Source organism: Orcinus orca, chromosome 8 (assembly GCF_937001465.1).
Source record: "Orcinus orca chromosome 8, mOrcOrc1.1, whole genome shotgun sequence".
Taxonomy (NCBI): domain Eukaryota; kingdom Metazoa; phylum Chordata; class Mammalia; order Artiodactyla; family Delphinidae; genus Orcinus; species Orcinus orca.
Window position 1 is genome coordinate 63,004,554 of NC_064566.1, and position 19,386 is coordinate 63,023,939.

The 19,386-nt window shown below is 37.0% G+C and overlaps 1 protein-coding gene across 3 annotated transcripts in view; it reads left to right on the forward strand.

Annotated features, from left to right (window-relative positions):
* The first annotated feature begins 970 nt into the window (after window positions 1–970).
* The window catches only part of EED (embryonic ectoderm development), a 33,678-nt gene continuing 15,262 nt past the window's right edge, over window positions 971–19,386 (forward strand). The window contains exons 1-6 of one of the 3 annotated variants that reach the window (XM_012533781.3): window positions 975–1,725; window positions 6,965–7,117; window positions 9,077–9,169; window positions 12,474–12,539; window positions 13,841–13,966; window positions 14,615–14,696. In XM_012533781.3, coding sequence (XP_012389235.1) covers window positions 1,612–1,725; window positions 6,965–7,117; window positions 9,077–9,169; window positions 12,474–12,539; window positions 13,841–13,966; window positions 14,615–14,696 — 634 coding nt within the window. In that variant the 5' untranslated portion in view covers window positions 975–1,611. Of the gene's footprint in view, window positions 1,726–6,964; window positions 7,118–9,076; window positions 9,170–12,473; window positions 12,540–13,840; window positions 13,967–14,614; window positions 14,697–19,386 lie in introns of all 3 variants that reach the window. The other 2 variants (XM_004271863.4, XM_033431898.2) reach the window with 2 other exon arrangements.

Sequence of the window (19,386 nt, forward strand, 5' to 3'; positions counted from 1 at the left end):
GACTTGCAATCTGCAGTTAATGAAACAGAGATAATGGTATTCTCTGTGTTAAGGCATCATGCAGAAGTAGTTCTAATACATTAGAATTTTATCGTGGGTCACTCTATACTGTTTATCCAATGGGTGATGTAATGAGGTCTAAAAGACAAAAAAATAATATCAAGTAAGTGATCAAGAAGTATTAGGTGCCTTCCTATAGCTTCATTTTTACAGATGAGGCCCAGAAATATGTTGTCACAGCTAAGTTCCAAAAAAGGGGGAGGGAGGGGGAACTGGCTTTTATTTCTTGTCATAGTTCTCCTTTTCTGGGCTATTCATTTGGTTATGTGTCTTAATCACCCATCTAACAATTCCACGAGGCTCACCCGTGTATTTGGCACCTGTCAACCGCCAAGATACGGTAACACAGCAAACATTTTGGTGAAGCATAACAGTTTGTTGCCTTCCCCTAGAATTTTATTGTACCTGGTGTGCCAAAAAATATTGTCCGTCATTTGTCTCACAGTCGCATACATGCTTGGAGTTGACCATTGACTCTTAGGCCTTGTCGTTCAGGGCCTTGATAATCCTTTAACAGGTAAAAGAAGCACTCTGGAATGTAACCCATTGGAGTCTAGAATTATAATTTTAGTATATTCCTACCTAAACCCTACCCAATATTGGTACCAATTGGACGAGGATAAACATTCATCGCAATAAACATTCACTAGAATAAATATTCATCAAGAAACTAGGAGGCATTCAGGGATTATGATTTTGTAGCGTTTAGAAATCCATCCCGGACTACGGAAACCCGGTGGAAGACTACCTGGTTCACAAACAAGATTTCAAAGAGGAGGGGCTTGGAGGAGGCGGGTCCGGACAACCAAGCGCGAGAATACGCCCCAGCGCATGCGCACCCATTAGCGGGTAACTCCCATTTGCTAGGTAGGGGAGGAAAGTGAGAAGCAGTCTACGATTTTAAAATTTCTCTTCGCAACCGAAAATTAGATTGTGATCAGTTCCGTGAATAATATGAGAGCGTTATTCTCCGAGTTCAAGATTAAGGACCCTTGGCATACACCGCTAAACCAAGAGGTGACTTCTCGTCTCGTCCCCCGTCTCCTGGGACATTGATAGGCTAGTCCATTCCACAGACTTTCGAGTCCTTGCAGCGGGTCGGGGATCGAAGGATTGGGCCAATAGCGGCTGAAACGTCTTTGGAAGGAGGAAGGGGGTGAGGGGGCATCCCTCTGAGTTCCGCCTCTCCTTTTTCGAGGCGGTCGTGGGGAAGGGGGACGTACGAAATATTGCCCTCGAAAGCCAAGGATCACACCTCTCCGTGCAAACTGCCGGGAGGGCGGCGGGAAAAGGGCAAGACGGGAGTGGGGAAAGGAAAGGATCCAGGAAGCCGCGCGGGAGGGCGCGCGCGCGCGCCCCTTTTTCAGCAGTGTGGCGGGGTCGCACGCACGCCCGCCTCGGCGGCTGGGCGCGGTTTGCGACAGTGGGGGGAGTGGTGGAGGTGGCGGCGGCAGTGGCAACTTTGCGGCAAGCTCCGGACGGGCTTGCTTGACGGCGGTGTGGCGGAGGCCCCGCCCTAGGCGGCAGGAACCTGGAGGGAGGCGGAGGAATATGTCCGAGAGGGAAGTGTCTACAGCGCCGGCGGGAACAGACATGCCTGCGGCCAAGAAGCAGAAGCTGAGCAGCGACGAGAACAGCAACCCGGACCTCTCTGGAGACGAGAATGTGAGTGCAGCGCTGAGCAGTCCGGACGGGACTTTGGAGTGAAAGTTTCAAATTCTTTTTAAACTGTAGGCGCGGGGGCGGGCAGGCGGCTGTGGGGGGAGGGAGAGGTGTCACCCTCTACTCAGGAAAACGCGGGCGTGGAGGAGAACATCGAACTTGTCTCTACGGGGATTTTGAGCTGCGGCCGAGAGCGAGCGGAAACTTGACGAAGGAGAGTGGCTTTAGAGAGAGCGTGGTGGTGGAGGTCAGAGGGCTCTGAGATCTTTTTGCGTGCATGCGGAGTGTCTGGGCCTTTAGGCAGATTTTGGGAGAGTGCGGATCTGAGATTCCAGTAGTTTAAAAGGCAAGTTAGAGGTTTTTCTAAGACAGTTGGAAGGAGGGGCCAGCATGTGTTAATGGACTTTTAAAAAGGAATTTAGGGTCCGTGTCACTCGTAGACCCTTACCGACTGTCCAGGATGGGAAGATTAGCTCTTAGACGTAAGAGATTTCGGTGACTCTTTTAAAGGGGCTTTTGTGTCCGTTCCTGTCTTGTCCGTGGAGAAGGGGCGTGCCTGACAGTCGGCTTCTCTTCAGGAGGAGGAAAATTGAGAGGGTCGTCTACTGACTTGGAGGGGGAAACGACCCTTGAGGAAGGAATGAGAAGGGACAGTTACTCTTTTGTAAGTTTTCACTAAGATAAAGGGGATGACCTGGAAGATTTTAGGCCGCTGTGGTCAGGGTAGATGTCTTTAGGTGTGGGCTCGTGGCTTCGCATGTGTAAGGTGTTTTGGAATCAGATTTTTTTTTTTAACTCTTAAATGGATCTTGGTAATGCTCTAGTTCGTCCCAACAGTTGATCCCAGTGTTTTTAGGTGAGACGCCAGTAATGACCGAACTGACGTTAATTTTCAGTTTCATGTTTTAAGTTTATATCCAATAAGGTCAGCAAAATGTCTTCAGAGTTCACTCAACGAATTACTACTCTGAAATGTGAACCCTCCGAGGTAACAACATCTGATTATCTTTTTTAAACCTTTAAAGTGTTATAGGAAGGTGGTGTAAGTTGTTCTTTTTCTCAGTTTAGCTAGTTTTAAGAATAGATGTTGTACCTTACACACCCAGTTCCTAAGTTCTATATCACTGCATCACCGACTGAAGCATATATATGGCATGGTGTCAAGACCAGAATTTTCACTGAACAGATGGGAAAGAATTCTTTTTGCAGATAGAAGAAAGATATTTGGCAGATTGTCAGTTTGTGGGATTTGGACTTGAAATTTCTGGAAGGCTTAGGTGTTGAATGTTACTTTAAATCTGTTTTTTTCCTGTTTGTGCTTCCCAATCTTATTATATATTGGGATCTAACATTTTTGACCCTCTTCATTCCAGCCCTTGGTGTCTGTTTTATTTCCACCTCTTCTTAAATTTCTCTAGGCAGATTAGGTTAGTGACTAGGAGCACAAACTGGATCTCTTAGTTTAAAATCCCCACTCTGCTGCTTACCGGTTGCTTGATCTTGAGCAAGGTGCTTGACCTAGTTGCCTTAGATTCTTATCTTAAAAATGGGGATAATAACGGTATTTACCTCATGGGATGTTTGTGAGGATTAAATGAGATAATATAGGTAAAGTGCTGAAAAGAGTGCCTGCCCCTTAATAAGTACCATACAAGTGTTAATTACTATTACTTCTTTTGTAATTACATTGTGTAGACTTATGTTTCTGGCCCTTCCACATATTAATCAGGCAGAAATGTATTGAAAATGTCAATAACCTATTAGACTGAGGAAAATTTCAGGGAACCAAATAAATTGAAAGGTTATTTTCTTTTTACAGACACTTAAGAGGAATGTACTCCTTGATGCATACTAAAGCTATTCAGAACTAGATGATTGGACTAAGCCATTGTTTTGGTTCCTCCATTTGGCTGGGACTTTTAACCTTTATTGTGCTTTGGACACCTTAATAAATCCTGTGAAACCTTCTCAGAATAGTAGTTTCAAATATATAAAATACAATATATAAGATTACAAACAAAATCAGTGGTAAAATTATAAAAAAAGTTACAGAATTTTAAAAAACAAATTTAAGATTTGTTTTAATAAAGTGCTTTAATATCAAGTGCTTCTTTATTAGCACATTAAGTAACTAGGTCTTCAGTGACTCTGATAGTTATGATGGGCATAGACAATTTTTGAGATCTGCAACAACTATAATGTGATATAAAAATACCTGATTTCATTGGTGAGAAAGTCACAGCTACAGTAACATTAGCATGTATGCTGCCTGCATTATAATAGAAGGAAGTAATAGATTTCACTTAAAGATAGTGAAAATTAAAATGCAACTTTAAATTTATTTATGTATTTGTTTATTTTGCCGCTTAAGTTCACAGGTCCTTTGAATTTCATCCAGGGACCCAGATCTAGGACATAGGTTAAGGGAAGCGAGTAGAGAACTCTGTATAAAAATGAGTTCAGAAAAAGCTAACAAGGGCAGGTGGTTTTACTCTTGAGGGAGCCAAATAACGACAGGAAGGCCAAAAGCAAGTGGAGGAAAGAATGTGGTGTTTTTGAGTTGGAGTGAAGGTAGTCTGAGCGCTTGCTACGGTTAAGGTGAATCAAAGAATTGAAAGGACATTAAAATTTTTTTCAATTGAGGTATAATTGATTAATAACATTATATTATTTCAGATGCACAATATAATGATTCGATATTTGTATACATTGCAAAATGATCATCACAATAAATCTAGTTAACATCCGACCTATTTTAAGTTTGTTTTATATGTATCTGCCATTCTATTAACTTTTTCATATGACTGCAGAGTAGTTAGCTTATGGAAGAATACTAATAGTTGTCTGGTACTGAGATCAGAAGGCTGAATCTGGAGACATGTCTTTTGCTTAAGCAGCCTGTGGCAAGATTAAGGGCCAAATTACTATCCTTGTTTCCTTGTTGAGCAAATGCAGATGGTAGTGCCATATATGTTGCATAGTACCATTCTGTATTTTGAGGAGGGGCCAAGGTGGAAGTCAGTTTGTACACATATTAGATACTTAGGAAAGGTTTGAATTTAAAGATAAAATGAAAGCACTGTGACTGTATTTCATTTCCATTTGACTGTTTGATTTCCATTTGATCTTGATTTGCCTATTTGAGGAGATGGGTAAATTAAGTGGTTAAAAGTTTATACACATACACACACACATACACATACATGTAATGTGCCCCAATTATTAACAATGTTTTGTGGGGCTTCTTGATTAGCAGTTGAATTTTTAGAATGGAAAGAAGAATTTTCCAGACTGGGAAGAAGCTAGTGAATAAATGTCTAACCGTTTTATCATTTCATTTCTCTAGTGTTGAAAGATAATTTTCAGAAAAAGAATAAATTTTCAGAAACATTTTATTTTGCTCATATGAGGGAACTGGGCAAGTGTAAGTCAAACGGTACAAATGTATATGGATTAAAGGAATGTAGAGATGAAATTGCAAATGGAGACAAAAACTTTTCTTCAGCGTGAAAGGGAAGACATTTTGAACCTCTACCTTTGGATTGTGCACAGTGTAAGAGATGTAAGACTGTTCAAAGGCAGTGAAGGGGATTAGAATCTGGTAACACGGAGGAGCATGCAGTAGTTATATAGTTTTCCAGTGAAACACAAAATTGTTTTCTACACTAGGTTTTAACTGTGTAAATACAACTGAAAGGTAGGGAAAAATAGAGATTAACAGTGATTTCAGGACTTCCCCAGTGGTCCATTGGGTAAGAATCTGCACTTCCATTGCGGGGGTCCGGGTTTAGTTTCTGGTCAAGGAACTAGATCCCACATGCATGCCGCAACTAAGACCCCGGGCAGCCTAAATAAATAAGTAAATATATATTAAAACAACAACAACAAAAAAACCCCCAGTGATTTCAACCTAGGAACTGAACTCTAAAGTTTTACATTTCTATATCTATAAAAGCTGATTATATTTACATTAAATTACAGTCTAGATATTGAGCATTACTATGTGCCATCTATCCACTTCATTCTCTTTCACCCTAGATAACCAGTATATTTTAGAATGATTTGTGTATTTTTTTTTTAAAGCGTTCCATTTTGGTAGGAACCATTCGTTTTGAAAAACCACCCCTAAGAACTACTGTATAATACCATATAGTTTTTAAGGAATTAATATGAATTTTTAATATACTTTCTGATATTCCAGTTAATTTTTAATGTTCTGTAATATCATAAAACCAACTTTAGGAAGCAGTAATTTAAAAATAACCTCTAAGACAATGGTTCCTAATATGTGTTCTCATAGGTGTTAATAGGCACTCCATGAAAAAAAGCTTCCTCTGGAATGAATTTAGTAACTACTGCCCTAAGGTGATATAGGTTTAAATAAATCTCTTTATTCCAAGGAACACTTTGGAATATGTAATCAAAGGAGGTAGTGAAATCCTCTTCTCAGAGTAGAGGACCATTAATATAGCTTGTGGACTGGAGACAAGGTATAAGTTAGGTGAATTTTCAAGGTTTCCTGCAGTCATTTTTACATTTGGAAGGATTTTACTTTACAGTGAGTTTCTGGAGCTCTATTACATGAGTATTTTAGAGCTATGAGTCAGATTTCACTTGTATATAGCACATAACATGTAGAACCTAAAAAAATTCTAAATGGTTTAAGTGTTATAAATAAGCAGAGTTTGAATGATAATCAGGATTGTCATCTAAAGTAGGAAGCACTAACACTGTAGCCTCAAACGGCCACCCACTCCCATGCTCCAAACTGAGCAGCAGTCAGATAAATTATGAAGACATGTAGGTCAGTCAGATTTAGGAGTCATAGCTTTTGGTTTTGAATACCAGCAGCCCTAACCAGCAAGACACCATTTAGGCTCTCTAAGCAACACTTCCTTATCTAACAGTACCTTGTATGAAGAGCAGTAAAGATGAAGTGAGGCAATGTAGTAAAGTGGCTGGCACAGACCAGTGCCTTGTTATTTAAAGGCAGTATTATTCTTAACCATTAGCATCATCATGGTTAGCTTTTTTGTTTATATTTTTGCTGAAATATCAAATATCCACAAATCCTAATATGTTTGTGTTTTATTTTTATTTGGAGACAAGAATAAATTTCTTCATTTCTTGCAGGATTTATTAATTAATTCTTTTAGGCCAGTCAGTAGCTACCCAGTATGAACTCATTTCCTAAGTACAGTATTGCTGTTTCATATAATTTTTTCTGATTTGCTGCTCATAGGATGATGCTGTCAGTATAGAAAGTGGTACAAACACTGAACGCCCTGATACACCTACAAATACGCCAAACGCGCCTGGAAGGAAAAGTTGGGGGAAGGGAAAATGGAAGTCAAAGAAATGCAAATATTCTTTCAAATGTGTAAATAGTCTCAAGGTATGTACAGAAAGACACAGTCTATGTGCTGAATGATGGGCTCCAGAGTTATTTCTCAGTGGTAAACATTTTATGCTCAAGATACTCTGTCAAGTTAAAAATATTATAAAATTATAATAATCTGAAGTTTTGTTTGTAGGGCAGACTGCATAGTTATTATAATCCATTCCACATTTGTTTAGCTTTTTTTTGTTTGTTTTACATTAAATGAGTAGTACCTAGTATTGCACCTGGTTTTTCTTTACTGTTTTTATTGATTTTGATAAATGTTACTCTTCATATTTTGGTAAAACTTAAAAGCATAAGCCACTTTCTGGTACCTGTTACTGAAAAAAACTGAATGTGACTCATTAACTTTGAGTTAGCATAAATTGAAACAGATGTCTTTGTGCAGTCTTTAAAAATTTAACTCTTTTATTTGTAATTGTTTTCAAAGAAAAAGGTAGAAACTAAAAATTTTTTTGAATATTCAATATTTGGAAAAAATAGGTTGGAGTTATTTAGATTACTACCTTCCTCAATAGTGTTTTTATTTTTAAAAAGGATTACTGATATTTACTTTAAATGTTTTACATGTATTCATTTCCTGTTTTTTAAATTTGGGGGTGTTTTTCCTGTGCTGAGCAAAAATATACATTATATTATCTTATACATATGTTAGATAGATTCTTTTAAAAATATCTAAATATACTTTAAAGTCTTCGGAAAGCATAAGAAGCTATGGCTTTATGGAAATTATTTTCCTGTCTATGTAGCAAAATTCCTTGCTCAGTGTGTCAAATTATATTGTCTTAAAAGGAGGGAAATTAATCTCAGTGGTTGTTATTTTTTTTTTCCTTCTTCTAAAGCAAAGTGTCCATTGTAGTTTCATGTTAATATTTAGGTATATTAACCTATTTTTACGTAGTATATCTGGAAGGTGGTTTTAACTGCCATTTGGATATTTTGATTAAATATTTCCAAAGCCTAAAGCTATGGCTTTTTGAAGGATAAGAAATAAATGTTGTTATACTTTAAAAGTGAAATCAGTGCCTTAAAGTGAATATGAAAGTTACTATTAAACACCAGGAGATTGCCAGTATAATTAAGGCTGAAAAATAACTTTGTGAACAAAACTGAATACTTGTAGCACAGGGAACTCTGCTCAATATTCTGTGGTGGCCTAAATGGGAAAAGAATTTGAAAAAGCTGTATATGTATGGCTGAATCACTTTGCTGTGCACCTGAAACTAATACAACATTGTTAATCAACTCTACTCCAATGTAAAATAAAAATTTAAAAAAACCTGAATACTTGTTTTTTGTACATCTCCTTATAGCCTCCTGGTAACTGTGAAGTTACAGCCCACTGCCTCCCCTGGCCCCCACTGTTCAAGTATTCTTGTTCATTATAAAACTTCTTGGGTTGTTTTTCTTTTAGGACCCAAATTCAAGGTTACTTAAAGTTGTTTCTATAGAACTGTAGAAAGCAGTGATTTGAATGGAGTCTGATATGCTTCACTGTACAAGGGAAATTAAACCTAATAAAGTTTAATGAGTACTGGAGAAACTATATTAACTATTAGGTTATTTGTTATTTCAGAAAAATAAATTGTGTCCTTATGTCGTAAGGGATTAAATGCCTTTGCCACAATTACCCATTTTATTTTGATTCAGAAGCATGCAGTTGGGTTTAAGGATATAGAAGGCAACTATCAAAGTATTTTCATTGATGAGTACTTGTTACCTAACCTTTGATTTAAATCTTTAATTGTTGTAAAGCTTTATCATGCACCAGTATTTTAAAATGTGAAAACTGGACTAACAGATATCTTTTAAGTGTCAAAAGTCAGTTTATGTATGATATATAAAACTGCAACTTGCATTTTGGAAAAAAGTTATAATGGGAATGGTCAGTTTAGTACCATTTTTTGGTTTCTAAAATATATTAATTTTTCTTATTTCTTGGTTATTTTATAGGAAGATCATAATCAGCCATTGTTTGGAGTTCAGTTTAACTGGCACAGTAAAGAAGGAGATCCATTAGTGTTTGCAACTGTAGGAAGCAACAGAGTGAGTGTTAAGGGGACTGTTTGGCATTTGGCTTACCAGAGTCTGGTGTTAATATAACATTGAAGTGTAATGATTTTGAAGTAAACTTTGTATAGGTGGTTTGACAATATTGTTCCTTTATGTAAACGTGAAGCTTTCTAGAAACTGACAAAATTAAAAGTAATATTCATGACTGAAAATATATCTTAATTTCATATATACTCCCAATTGTTCATGAAACAGGTTTCTATTTACATTTTGTACTCATAAATATTTTGTTTTGAGTGGCTGAAAAAAATTGACCTTGCTTGTTAGAAGTGACTGTGATAGTTGTTTGTCAATTTAGGGTAAGAAGTCTGTTATTTCTTTTTTGTTTTTTGTTTTTTTTTGTTATTTCTTAAAAATAATAAACATAATTAGTTGCTGTCTGTAAATGGAAGGCATAAATCCAGTGGATTTATGTAATAGTTACTGAAAATATTTTAATTATATGCAATAAACATTTGTTTTGAATTGTTTTTAGGAAGCCAGAGTATCTTGAACTGAGAGAATGCATAGAAAAAACCATGCTGGGCATGTTTTGATGTAAATGATTAAACTTTTTAGTTAAACCTGGGGCTGAAAAAGTGGATTGCACAGACTTGTTTATTTCCATTCACTTCTAAATAAATGGGAAAAAGGAAGATTCCCTAGTGCTTACCAGGGAGAATCAGGAGTTTTCTGTTAAGCTGAAATCACTTCGGAAAAATTGTCCTCCTGATAAGTCTTTACTGTATTAGCTGACATTCTGCTTATTCATTAGTACTGTACTAGGAGTTATGAGAAGTAACAGAGAAACAGATTGGCGTATTTGGAAAAAGAAAGACGGAGGAAGTTGACTACTTGGTATGGATTGACAAACAAAGTCACTTTCTTTACCTTTAGCACAAGAGGGTAGGGGAAGGAGGTGAATCTGAGAGGTGTTCCATAAATTGTTATTTTAATTGAGTGAAATTAAATTTATGCTTCTTTAGTAATTGTGCTAAGCTTTTTAGAGAAATAAAAGACCATGATTTTTAATGCACGCCGTTTCCTATATTTGCTGTTTTAGTGTTAGTATTCTGTTCTCAATCAAACCTAACTTGGGAGTTGTCAGCTGAGTATTTTTCAAATGTCAGCATATTTCCAAGCTTTTTTCCTTTTTTATTCTGAAAGTTTGAGGATCATACAAACACACATGCATCTATTCTGGGCTAGAACTTTGCTATTCCTGTTTTCTAAAAAGTAAAATTTGGCTTTAAGTAATTTCCTGGAAGTCTTTAAGGAAGTTTTAATTAAATTTAAGGCTCTGTTGCTTTTACTGGTCATTGAAGTTCTGAAAATTTGAAACTCTATACTCAAGTTGATAACCTGGGATAACAGCTTTTTTTGGTGTTTAGCCAAATGTAGGTTGTGATATGTAGCTTGAAAACAACAATTCAGAGGGAAATTGATGTAGTTTGAAGAAGAGATTAAGGTTATTTTTTCCGAAAATTGGGAACATAATCCATTAATTCATTTGTATCCACTTTTCAGACATCAGTATAAGCCTGATTATACTTCACTAACTTCACCATCATATTAGTATAATTAGAATTAGTATAGTTTGTGCTCCGTATGCTCATTGTAATGTTCCAGGCTTTCTAACCAAAAGAATCCCTCTTCTCATTTAAAATGACATTGAATTATACGTTACTGAATTATAAAAAGGTCTGCTGTTTGGACTTCTTTTTTTAAAAAAAGAAAGAAAATAAAGCAAAATAATCTCTTAAGACAACCTAGTTAGCATCCATATAAGGAATTTTTTTTAGAATATTAATGTAGTGATTATCTTGTTAATAGGTGATGATAGATGATTTAAAGGATCTTTATAGAGTTCTTATAGACTCTTATTAAGATTAATAACAGGTTATTGCTAACATGACTAAGCTGTAAGAAGAATGGAAAGAAATTTATAAAAAATTTAGTATTATAGAGTAAGCCCTCTGTATCTGTGGGTTCCACATCCACAGATTCAACCAAGTGTGGATCAGAAATATTCAGAAAAGAAAATTCCAGAAAGTTCCAAAAAGCAGAACTGGAATTTGCTTTGTGCTGGCAACTATTTATATAGCATTTACATTGTATTAGATGTCATAGTGGTCTAGAGATGACTTAAAGTATATGGGAGGATGTGTGAGGCTATATGCGTACACTATGCCATTTTATATAAGGAACTTGAGCATCCTCAGATTTTGGTATCTGTGGGGAGTTCTGGAAGCAATCCCTGGCAGATACCAAGGGACAACTGTACATAATTGAATAAAGTGTATATATTATTAATTTTAGAATATGTGACGAAAAGGCCACTGTACATCAGAAAGTTAATATTTGATGAGCAATGTCCATGAGAAACTTATTAGGCAAATTTTAGATTTTCTTTTTTTTTTAATTTAATTTATTTATTTATTCATTTTTGGCTGTGTTGGGTCTTCTTTGCTACACGTGGGCTTTCTCTAGTTGTGGCGAGGAGGGGCTATTCTTCGTTGCAGTGCGCGGGCTTCTTATTGCAGTGGCTTCTCTTGTTGCAGAGCACCGGCTCTAGGCACATGGGCTTCAGTACTTGTGGCACACGGGCTTCAGTACTTGTGGCTCACAGGCTCTAGAGCGCAGGCTCAGTAGTTGTAGTGCACGGGCTTTGTTGATCCGTGGCATGTGGGATCTTCCTGGACCAGGGCTCGAACCTGTGTCCCCTGCATTGGCAGGCGGATTCTTAACCACTGTGCCACCAGGGAAGTCCTAGATTTTCTTATATGTAATTAATAATGTTCTAAAACTATCCAAAGACTTTAAAGCTTTAAAAGAGGATAAACCACGGGAATTCCCTGATGGTCCAGTGGTTGGGACTCCCTGCCATAGGTCTGGGTTCATTCCCTGGTCAGGGAACTGGGATCCTGCAAGCCTTGTGGTGCAGCCAAAAAAAAAAAAAAAAAAAAAAAGATAAACTACAATTTTAGGGAGTAGTTATACTTTACTGTGAGGCATTCAACTTTATTTACTTGGAAGAGTTGGTGCAATTACATGGATGAGATAAAAGTTGAAAACATTGGAAATAGAAACCATTATTATTACTGTAGTATTTCATATATTCTGAAAATTATGTAATGCATTAGGCTTTATAATAGCTTCCTTAAGTTTAAAGGAGCTCTTTTAAAGCAGTAGTTTCTGTAGCATCTTTGAGATACATTTGTGACTAAAATATGTTCAAAAGCTGAAGAGTGTGTTTCTACATTTGAGATAAAATTTACTGTATTTTTGTTTTCATTAGGTTACCTTATATGAATGTCACTCACAAGGAGAAATCCGGTTGTTGCAATCTTATGTGGATGCTGATGTATCCTTTCCTGGGTTTTCCATATTGTTGGCTAAAGAAATTGACTTTCAATAAGTACCCCAAAACTTTTGGAAATTAGTTAGTTCTCTAAAGTTATATTGTCCTTTCTTAACTTTAACCAATGCTATCTTTCACTGTCACCCAAAAGATTCCTAGTATCTAGTTTTCCTGATTCCTAGAAAGCCATTGTAGGGTGGATATGAAGGACGACAGTGTGGGTATCTGGAGATGAGCATTGGAAATCCTGTAATAGAAAATGAAAGCAGAAACGTCCTGTTTCTTTGACCTTGCTTGGAATTTTATCATTTCAGGGCAGTTATATTGGTGAACTTGGGTTAATCAGAAGCTGTGCCTGGCAGTCATACCAAGTATTTGGTCATCAAAGCCTACAGGGAAAAAATAAACATGTGCAGTTTGTTTAGGAAATACTGTAAAACATGGGTTTATAAAGAAAAAGCTTTAAAAAGCCAAAGGGTACAACAGTCAAAGCTTGGTGATAAGATTTCTTCCAGATCCATTTGAAAAAGCTAGCAAATAAGAAAAAACAGGAACATTTAGTCTTCCCTTAGGTGATAAGAAAAAAAGTAACCTGTAGCCGTACTGGGAAGGTCTCACACAGGAAAAGGTGGAAAACTGAATAGTTATTGATCTTTATCTAGAGGCACATAGAGTTACTGAGACAGAGCCAGGATCAGCAAATTACAGCCTATAGAGCTGGCCACCTGTTTTTTGTTTGTTTGTTTGTTTTTGCAGTACGAGGGCCTCTCACTGTTGTGGCCTCTCCCATTGTGGAGCACAGGCTCCGGATGCGCAGGCTCAGCGGCCATGGCTCATGGGCCCAGCCACTCCGCAGCATGTGGGATCTTCCCGGACCAGGGCACGAACCTGTGTCCCCTGCATCGGCAGGCGGACTCTCAACCACTGCACCACCAGGGAAGCCCCTGGCCACCTGTTTTGTAAATAAATTTTTATTTGGGACATAGCCATGCCCATTCATTTACACATTGGCTAAAAAGACAGGTAAATAGTTATGCAAACAGCATAACATAAGACAGGTAAATAGTTATGCAAACAGCAAAATAGTAATCAAAACTGAGTGGAAGGACTGGATTTGTTTGATCATTTGGTATAGATTTTAGACCTAAAATCTCCATTGGTTAAACCTGGTAGTGTAAAGAAAAATGGGAACTTCTTTGTCAAAAACTTCAGCAGTTCTTTGGAGGTTTTTGTGTATAGTATTGTGATCATTGATGTGTTTACTTTTCAAAAACAAATTATATTTCTTAACTGGCATTTCCTAGGCTGATGAGAACTTTTACACTTGTGCATGGACATATGATAGCAATACAAGCCATCCTCTGCTAGCTGTAGCTGGATCGAGAGGCATAATTAGGATAATTAATCCCATAACAATGCAGTGCATAAAGGTGGGTTTTCTTGTTAAATTATAGATCTGCTTTTTTTTTTTGAATGCACACCTGCAAAAGCTTGTCATGTTGAATTTAAAACAGTCAATGTCTGTGCAATTTCTAATTTGGTTTGTACTTTGCCTATTGCTTCATTTAGACAAGTCTTTTGAGACCTTTGTCACATTTGGGTAATGCAAATTAAGGAATAAGTGGGAAAATTTTATCATTTGAACTATTTTCTTTTAAAATAGTTTCTGTCCTTTTGTCTTGCTTTAGTCTGAGAGGCTTTAAATGAACAATAAGAAAAGAGTGAGCTCATTTTCCAAAATCCCCTAAATAGGGGGTGTAGAGTCAAGAGCACCTTGTAAAGAACTGAAAAGTGAAGCCTTGGAAGTTGATACTAAAAAAATTTCACAAATCACATTAACCTTGGGGGTACATTAGAATCACCTGATAATCGTTTAAACCCTTGCTGTGGTTCAGAATATCTGCAAATGGGACTTGAACATCTTTTATTTTTCCTTCAAGTTGGGTGCTTTTAATATGCAGCCAAGGTTGAGAACCACTATTTCAAGTGAAACTATTTTTCCATTCTCCTAAGATTAATGAAAAAGAATTTATTGATTTTTATATGGAAGTTGAAGAAATGTTTTAAATTTATTATAGCACTATGTTGGCCATGGAAATGCTATCAATGAGCTGAAATTCCATCCAAGAGATCCAAATCTTCTCCTGTCAGTAAGTAAAGGTAAGAGAAGCAAATGTTTCTTTAGTTCGATTATTTGGGAGTGAGTATTTTATTTTAGGGACAAACTGTTCTAAGGAAAAAAGCCAAATTTAAAAAGAAGTAAGTTTTAGAAAAATCTTAGCCTACATTAGCATCTCCAAACCAAGAATTGGAGGGTGGGACCTTGAAATACACTGTTAACATACGATGTAAATAAAATAATTGGTACTGAGGATTAAATGTGTATTACCCTTATTTACCATATTGCATTATGATAGTTTTAGAACTTTATGTGCAATTGAATTTTCATATTAAGCTTCATTAACTTTAAGTGGCAGATCACCAAAGTTATGACATTTTTAATAGTTTGAAGGTAGTTTTGCAAATCATCTTACCATTCTTTCCAATCATGTAGTAAGAAATAATGCATCTGAAGATCGATATTGCTTTCTTTTGACTCTCTCTATGTAAAACTTTTGTTTTATAAAGGATTCCCTGTAGAATTCCTTAAAATGCTAAGTTATCCAGTGTAAGCTCTTTGAAATTTTTCCCTTATTTATAAAGAGAAAGCATTGCTTTGCTCTGTATGGCTGTGTCGGCATTATAAGTTTATTCTGGGTTCAGACAGTGCTCTTAATCATTCGTAATCATTTCTGAGCTCTCTAAAATGATTTGGGTTCCTCTTATCTCTACATTCTGTTTTCGACTGCCCTTTCTCGTTTCATTTCTACATTATTATTCTAGTCAAGTTTATTCTTTTAAACTTGTCACACTGATAACCTAACCCCCACAGTCTGCTCATATTAAAAGATGTCCTCAAATTAAAACTCTTACATGAAACATGTTTCAGTATGATTTTTCTTTAACTATCAAGGCTTGTTTGGAAATAGACACCTAAGAAGAGAGCTAATAACTTTTTCTCTTCTTTTAATAACATTAGCTGGGCTCAGGTATTCCTTTACAAGTAACATAGGCCATAATGTGTTACTTGTTCTTAATGTCACAACTTTTTAACCCTGTTCTTCCCCCACTGTGTCAGTAAGAGCATTTTTCAGACAGCTTTTCAAAATGAATAGGAATTTTTCCATAAGTAATGCTCAAGGAAGGAAAAGACAACCTATAGAAAAGGAAAAAATATTTGCAAATTATGTATCTAATAAGGGACTTGTAACAAGAGATCATACAGCTCAGTAATAAAAAGACAACCAGATTAAAAACAGCCAAAGGTTTTGAATAGACATCTTTCCAAAGAACTTGCACAAATGTCCAATAAGCACATAGAAAGGCACTCAGCATTATTAATCATTAGGGAAATGCAAATCAAAAACACAGTGATACAGGCGAATTCTATCAAACATTTAGAGAAGAGCTAACACCTATCCTTCTCATACTCTTCCAAAATATAGCAGAGGGAGGAACACTCCCAAACTCATTCTACAAGGCCACCAATCATCCTGATACCAAAACCAAAGATGTCACAACAAAAGAAAACTACAGGCCAATATCTCTGATGAACAAAGATGCAAAAATCCTCAACAAAATACTAGCAGACAGAATCCAACAGCACATTAAAAGGATTATACACCATGATCAAGTGGGGTTTATCCCAGGAATGCAAGAATTCTTCAATATACACAAATCAATCAATGTGATACACCATATTAACAAATTGAAGGAGAGAAACCATATGATAGTCTCAATAGATGCAGAAAAAGCTTTTGGGTGTGACAAAATTCAACACCATTTATGATAAAAATTCTCCAGAAAGTGGGCATAGAGGGAACCTACCTCAACATAATAAAGGCCATATATGACAAACCCACACCCAACATCATTCTCAATGGTGAAAAACTGAAACCATTTCCTCTAAGATCAGGAACAAGATAAGGTTGCCCAGTCTCACCACTATTATTCAACATAGTTTTTGGAAGTTTTAGCCACAGCAATCAGAGAAGAAAGAAATATAAATCAGAAAAGAAGAAGTAAAACTGTCACTGTTTGCAGATGACATGATACTATACATAGAGAATCCTAAAGATGCTACCAGAAAACTACTAGAGCTAATCAATGCATTTGGTAGAGTAGCAGGATACATAATTAATGCACAGAAATCTCTTGCATTCCTATACACTAATGATGAAAAATCTGGAAGAGAAATTAAGGAAACACTCCCATTTACCATTGCAACAAAAAGAATAAAATACCTAGGAATAAACCTACCTAAGGAGACAAAAGAACTGTATATGTAAAACTGTAAGACACTGATGAAAGAAAGATGACACAAACAGGTGGAGAGATATCCTATGTTCTTAGATTGGAAGAATCAATATTGTGAAAATGACTATACTACCCAAAGCAATCTACAGATTCAGTGCAATCCCTATCAAACTAACAATGGCATTTTTCACAGAACTAGAACAAAAAATTTCTCAATTTGTATGGAAACAAAAAAGACCCCAAATAGCCAAAGCAATCTTGAGAAAGCAAACTGGAGCTGGAGGAATCAGGCTCCCTGACTTCAGATTATACTACAAAGCTACAGTAATCAAGACAGTATGGTACTGGCACAAAAACAGAAATATAGACCAATGGAACAGGATAGAAAGCCCAGAGATAAACCCACACACCTATGGTTACTTTATCTTTGATAAAGGAGGCAAGAACATACAATGGGGAAAAGACAGCCTCTTCAATAAGTGGTGCTGGGAAAACTGGGCAGCTACATGTAAAAGAATGAAATTAGAACACTGCCTAACACCATACACAAAAATAAACTCAAAATGGATTAAAGACCTAAATGTAAGGCCAGACACTATAAAACTCTTAGAGGAAAACATAGGCAGAACACTATGACGTAAATCATAGCAAGATCCTTTTTGACCCACCTCCTAGCGAAATGGAAATAAAAACAAAAATAAACAAATGGGACCTAATGAAACAGAAGCTTTTGCACAGCAAAGGAAGCCATAAACAAGACGAAAAGACAACCCTTAGAATGGGAGAAAATATTTGCAAACGAAGTAACTTACAAAGGATTAATCTCCAAAATATCCAAGCAGCTCATGCAGCTCAATATCAAAAAAAACACAACCCAAGGGCTTCCCTGGTGGCGCAGTGGTTGAGAGTCCGCCTGCCGATGCAGGGGACATGGGTTCGTGCCCCGGTCCGGGAGGGTGCCACATGCCGCGGAGCGGCTAGGCCCGTGAGCCGTGGCTGCTGGGCCTGTGAGTCCGGAGCCTGTGCTCCGCAGTGGGAGAGGCCACAGCGGTGAGAGGCCCGCGTACTGCAAAAAAAAACAAAAACAAAAACACAACCCAATCCAAAAGTGGGCAGAAGACCTAAATAGACATTTCTGCAAAGAAGATGTACAGATTGCCAACAAACACATGAAAGGATTCTCAACATCGCTAATCATTAGAGAAATGCAAGTCAAAATTACAATGAGGTATCACCTCAAACCGGTCAGTATGGCCATCATCAAAACATCTACAAACAATAAATGCTGGAGAGGGTGTGGAGAAAAGGGAACCCTCTTGCACTGTTGGTGCGAATGTAAATTGATACAGTCACTCTGGAGAACAGTATGGAGATTTCCTAAAAAACTAAAAATAGAACTACCATATGACCCAGCAATCCCACTACTGGGCATATACCCTGAGAAAACCATAATTCAAAAAGAGTCATGTACCACAATGTTCATTGCAACACTGTTTACAATAGCCAGGACATGGAAGCAACCTAAGTGTCCATCGACAGATGAATGGATAAAGAAGATGTGGCACATATATACAATGGAATATTACTCAGCCATAAAAAGAAACGAAATTGAGTTATTTGTAGTGAGGTGGATGGACCTAGAGTCTGTCATACAAAGTGAGGTAAGTCAGAAAGAGAAAAACATACCGTTTGCTAACACATATATATGGAATCTAAAAAAAAAAAAATGGTTCTGATGAACCTAGAGCAGGACAGGAATAAAGAAACAGATGTAGAGAATGGACTTGAGGACACGGGGAGGGGGAAGAGTAAGCTGGGATGAAGTGGGAGAGTAGCATTGACATATGTACACTGCCAAATGTAAAATAGATAGCTAGTGGGAAGCAGCTGCAAGGCACAGGGAGATCAGCTCGGTGCTTTGCGACCACCTAGAGGGGTGGGATAAGGAGGGTGGGAGGGAGACGCAAGAGGAAGGGGATATGGGGCCATACGTATGCATATAGCTGATTCACTTTGTTTTATAGCAGAAACTAACACAACACTGAAAAGCAATTATACTCCAATAAAGATGTTAATAAAAAAAATACCACTTCACGCCTACTAGGATGACTATAATCAAAAAGACAATAAAATATGTTGATTAGGATATGGAGCAATTGGAACCCCCCTCATCCATTGCTGGTGGGAATGTAAAATGTAAGGACATTGGAAAACAGTCTGGCAGTCCAAAAATGTTGAACATAGAATTACCACTCCTAGGTGTGTATGTCTTCAAGAGAAATGAAAATATGTCTGCACAAAAACTTGGACACAAATTGGAATCAAGAAATCATTTTTGTAGCAATGTTAATTTCCACTACTAACACAATATATTACTGCCTCTTAGTGTTACCTATGTAATATGTCAATATTCATGTGCAGTATGGACATTGCTATATTTCAAGCTATATTTATGAGTATTGCTGTCTATTTTGTTGCTGATGTTTAGTGGAAA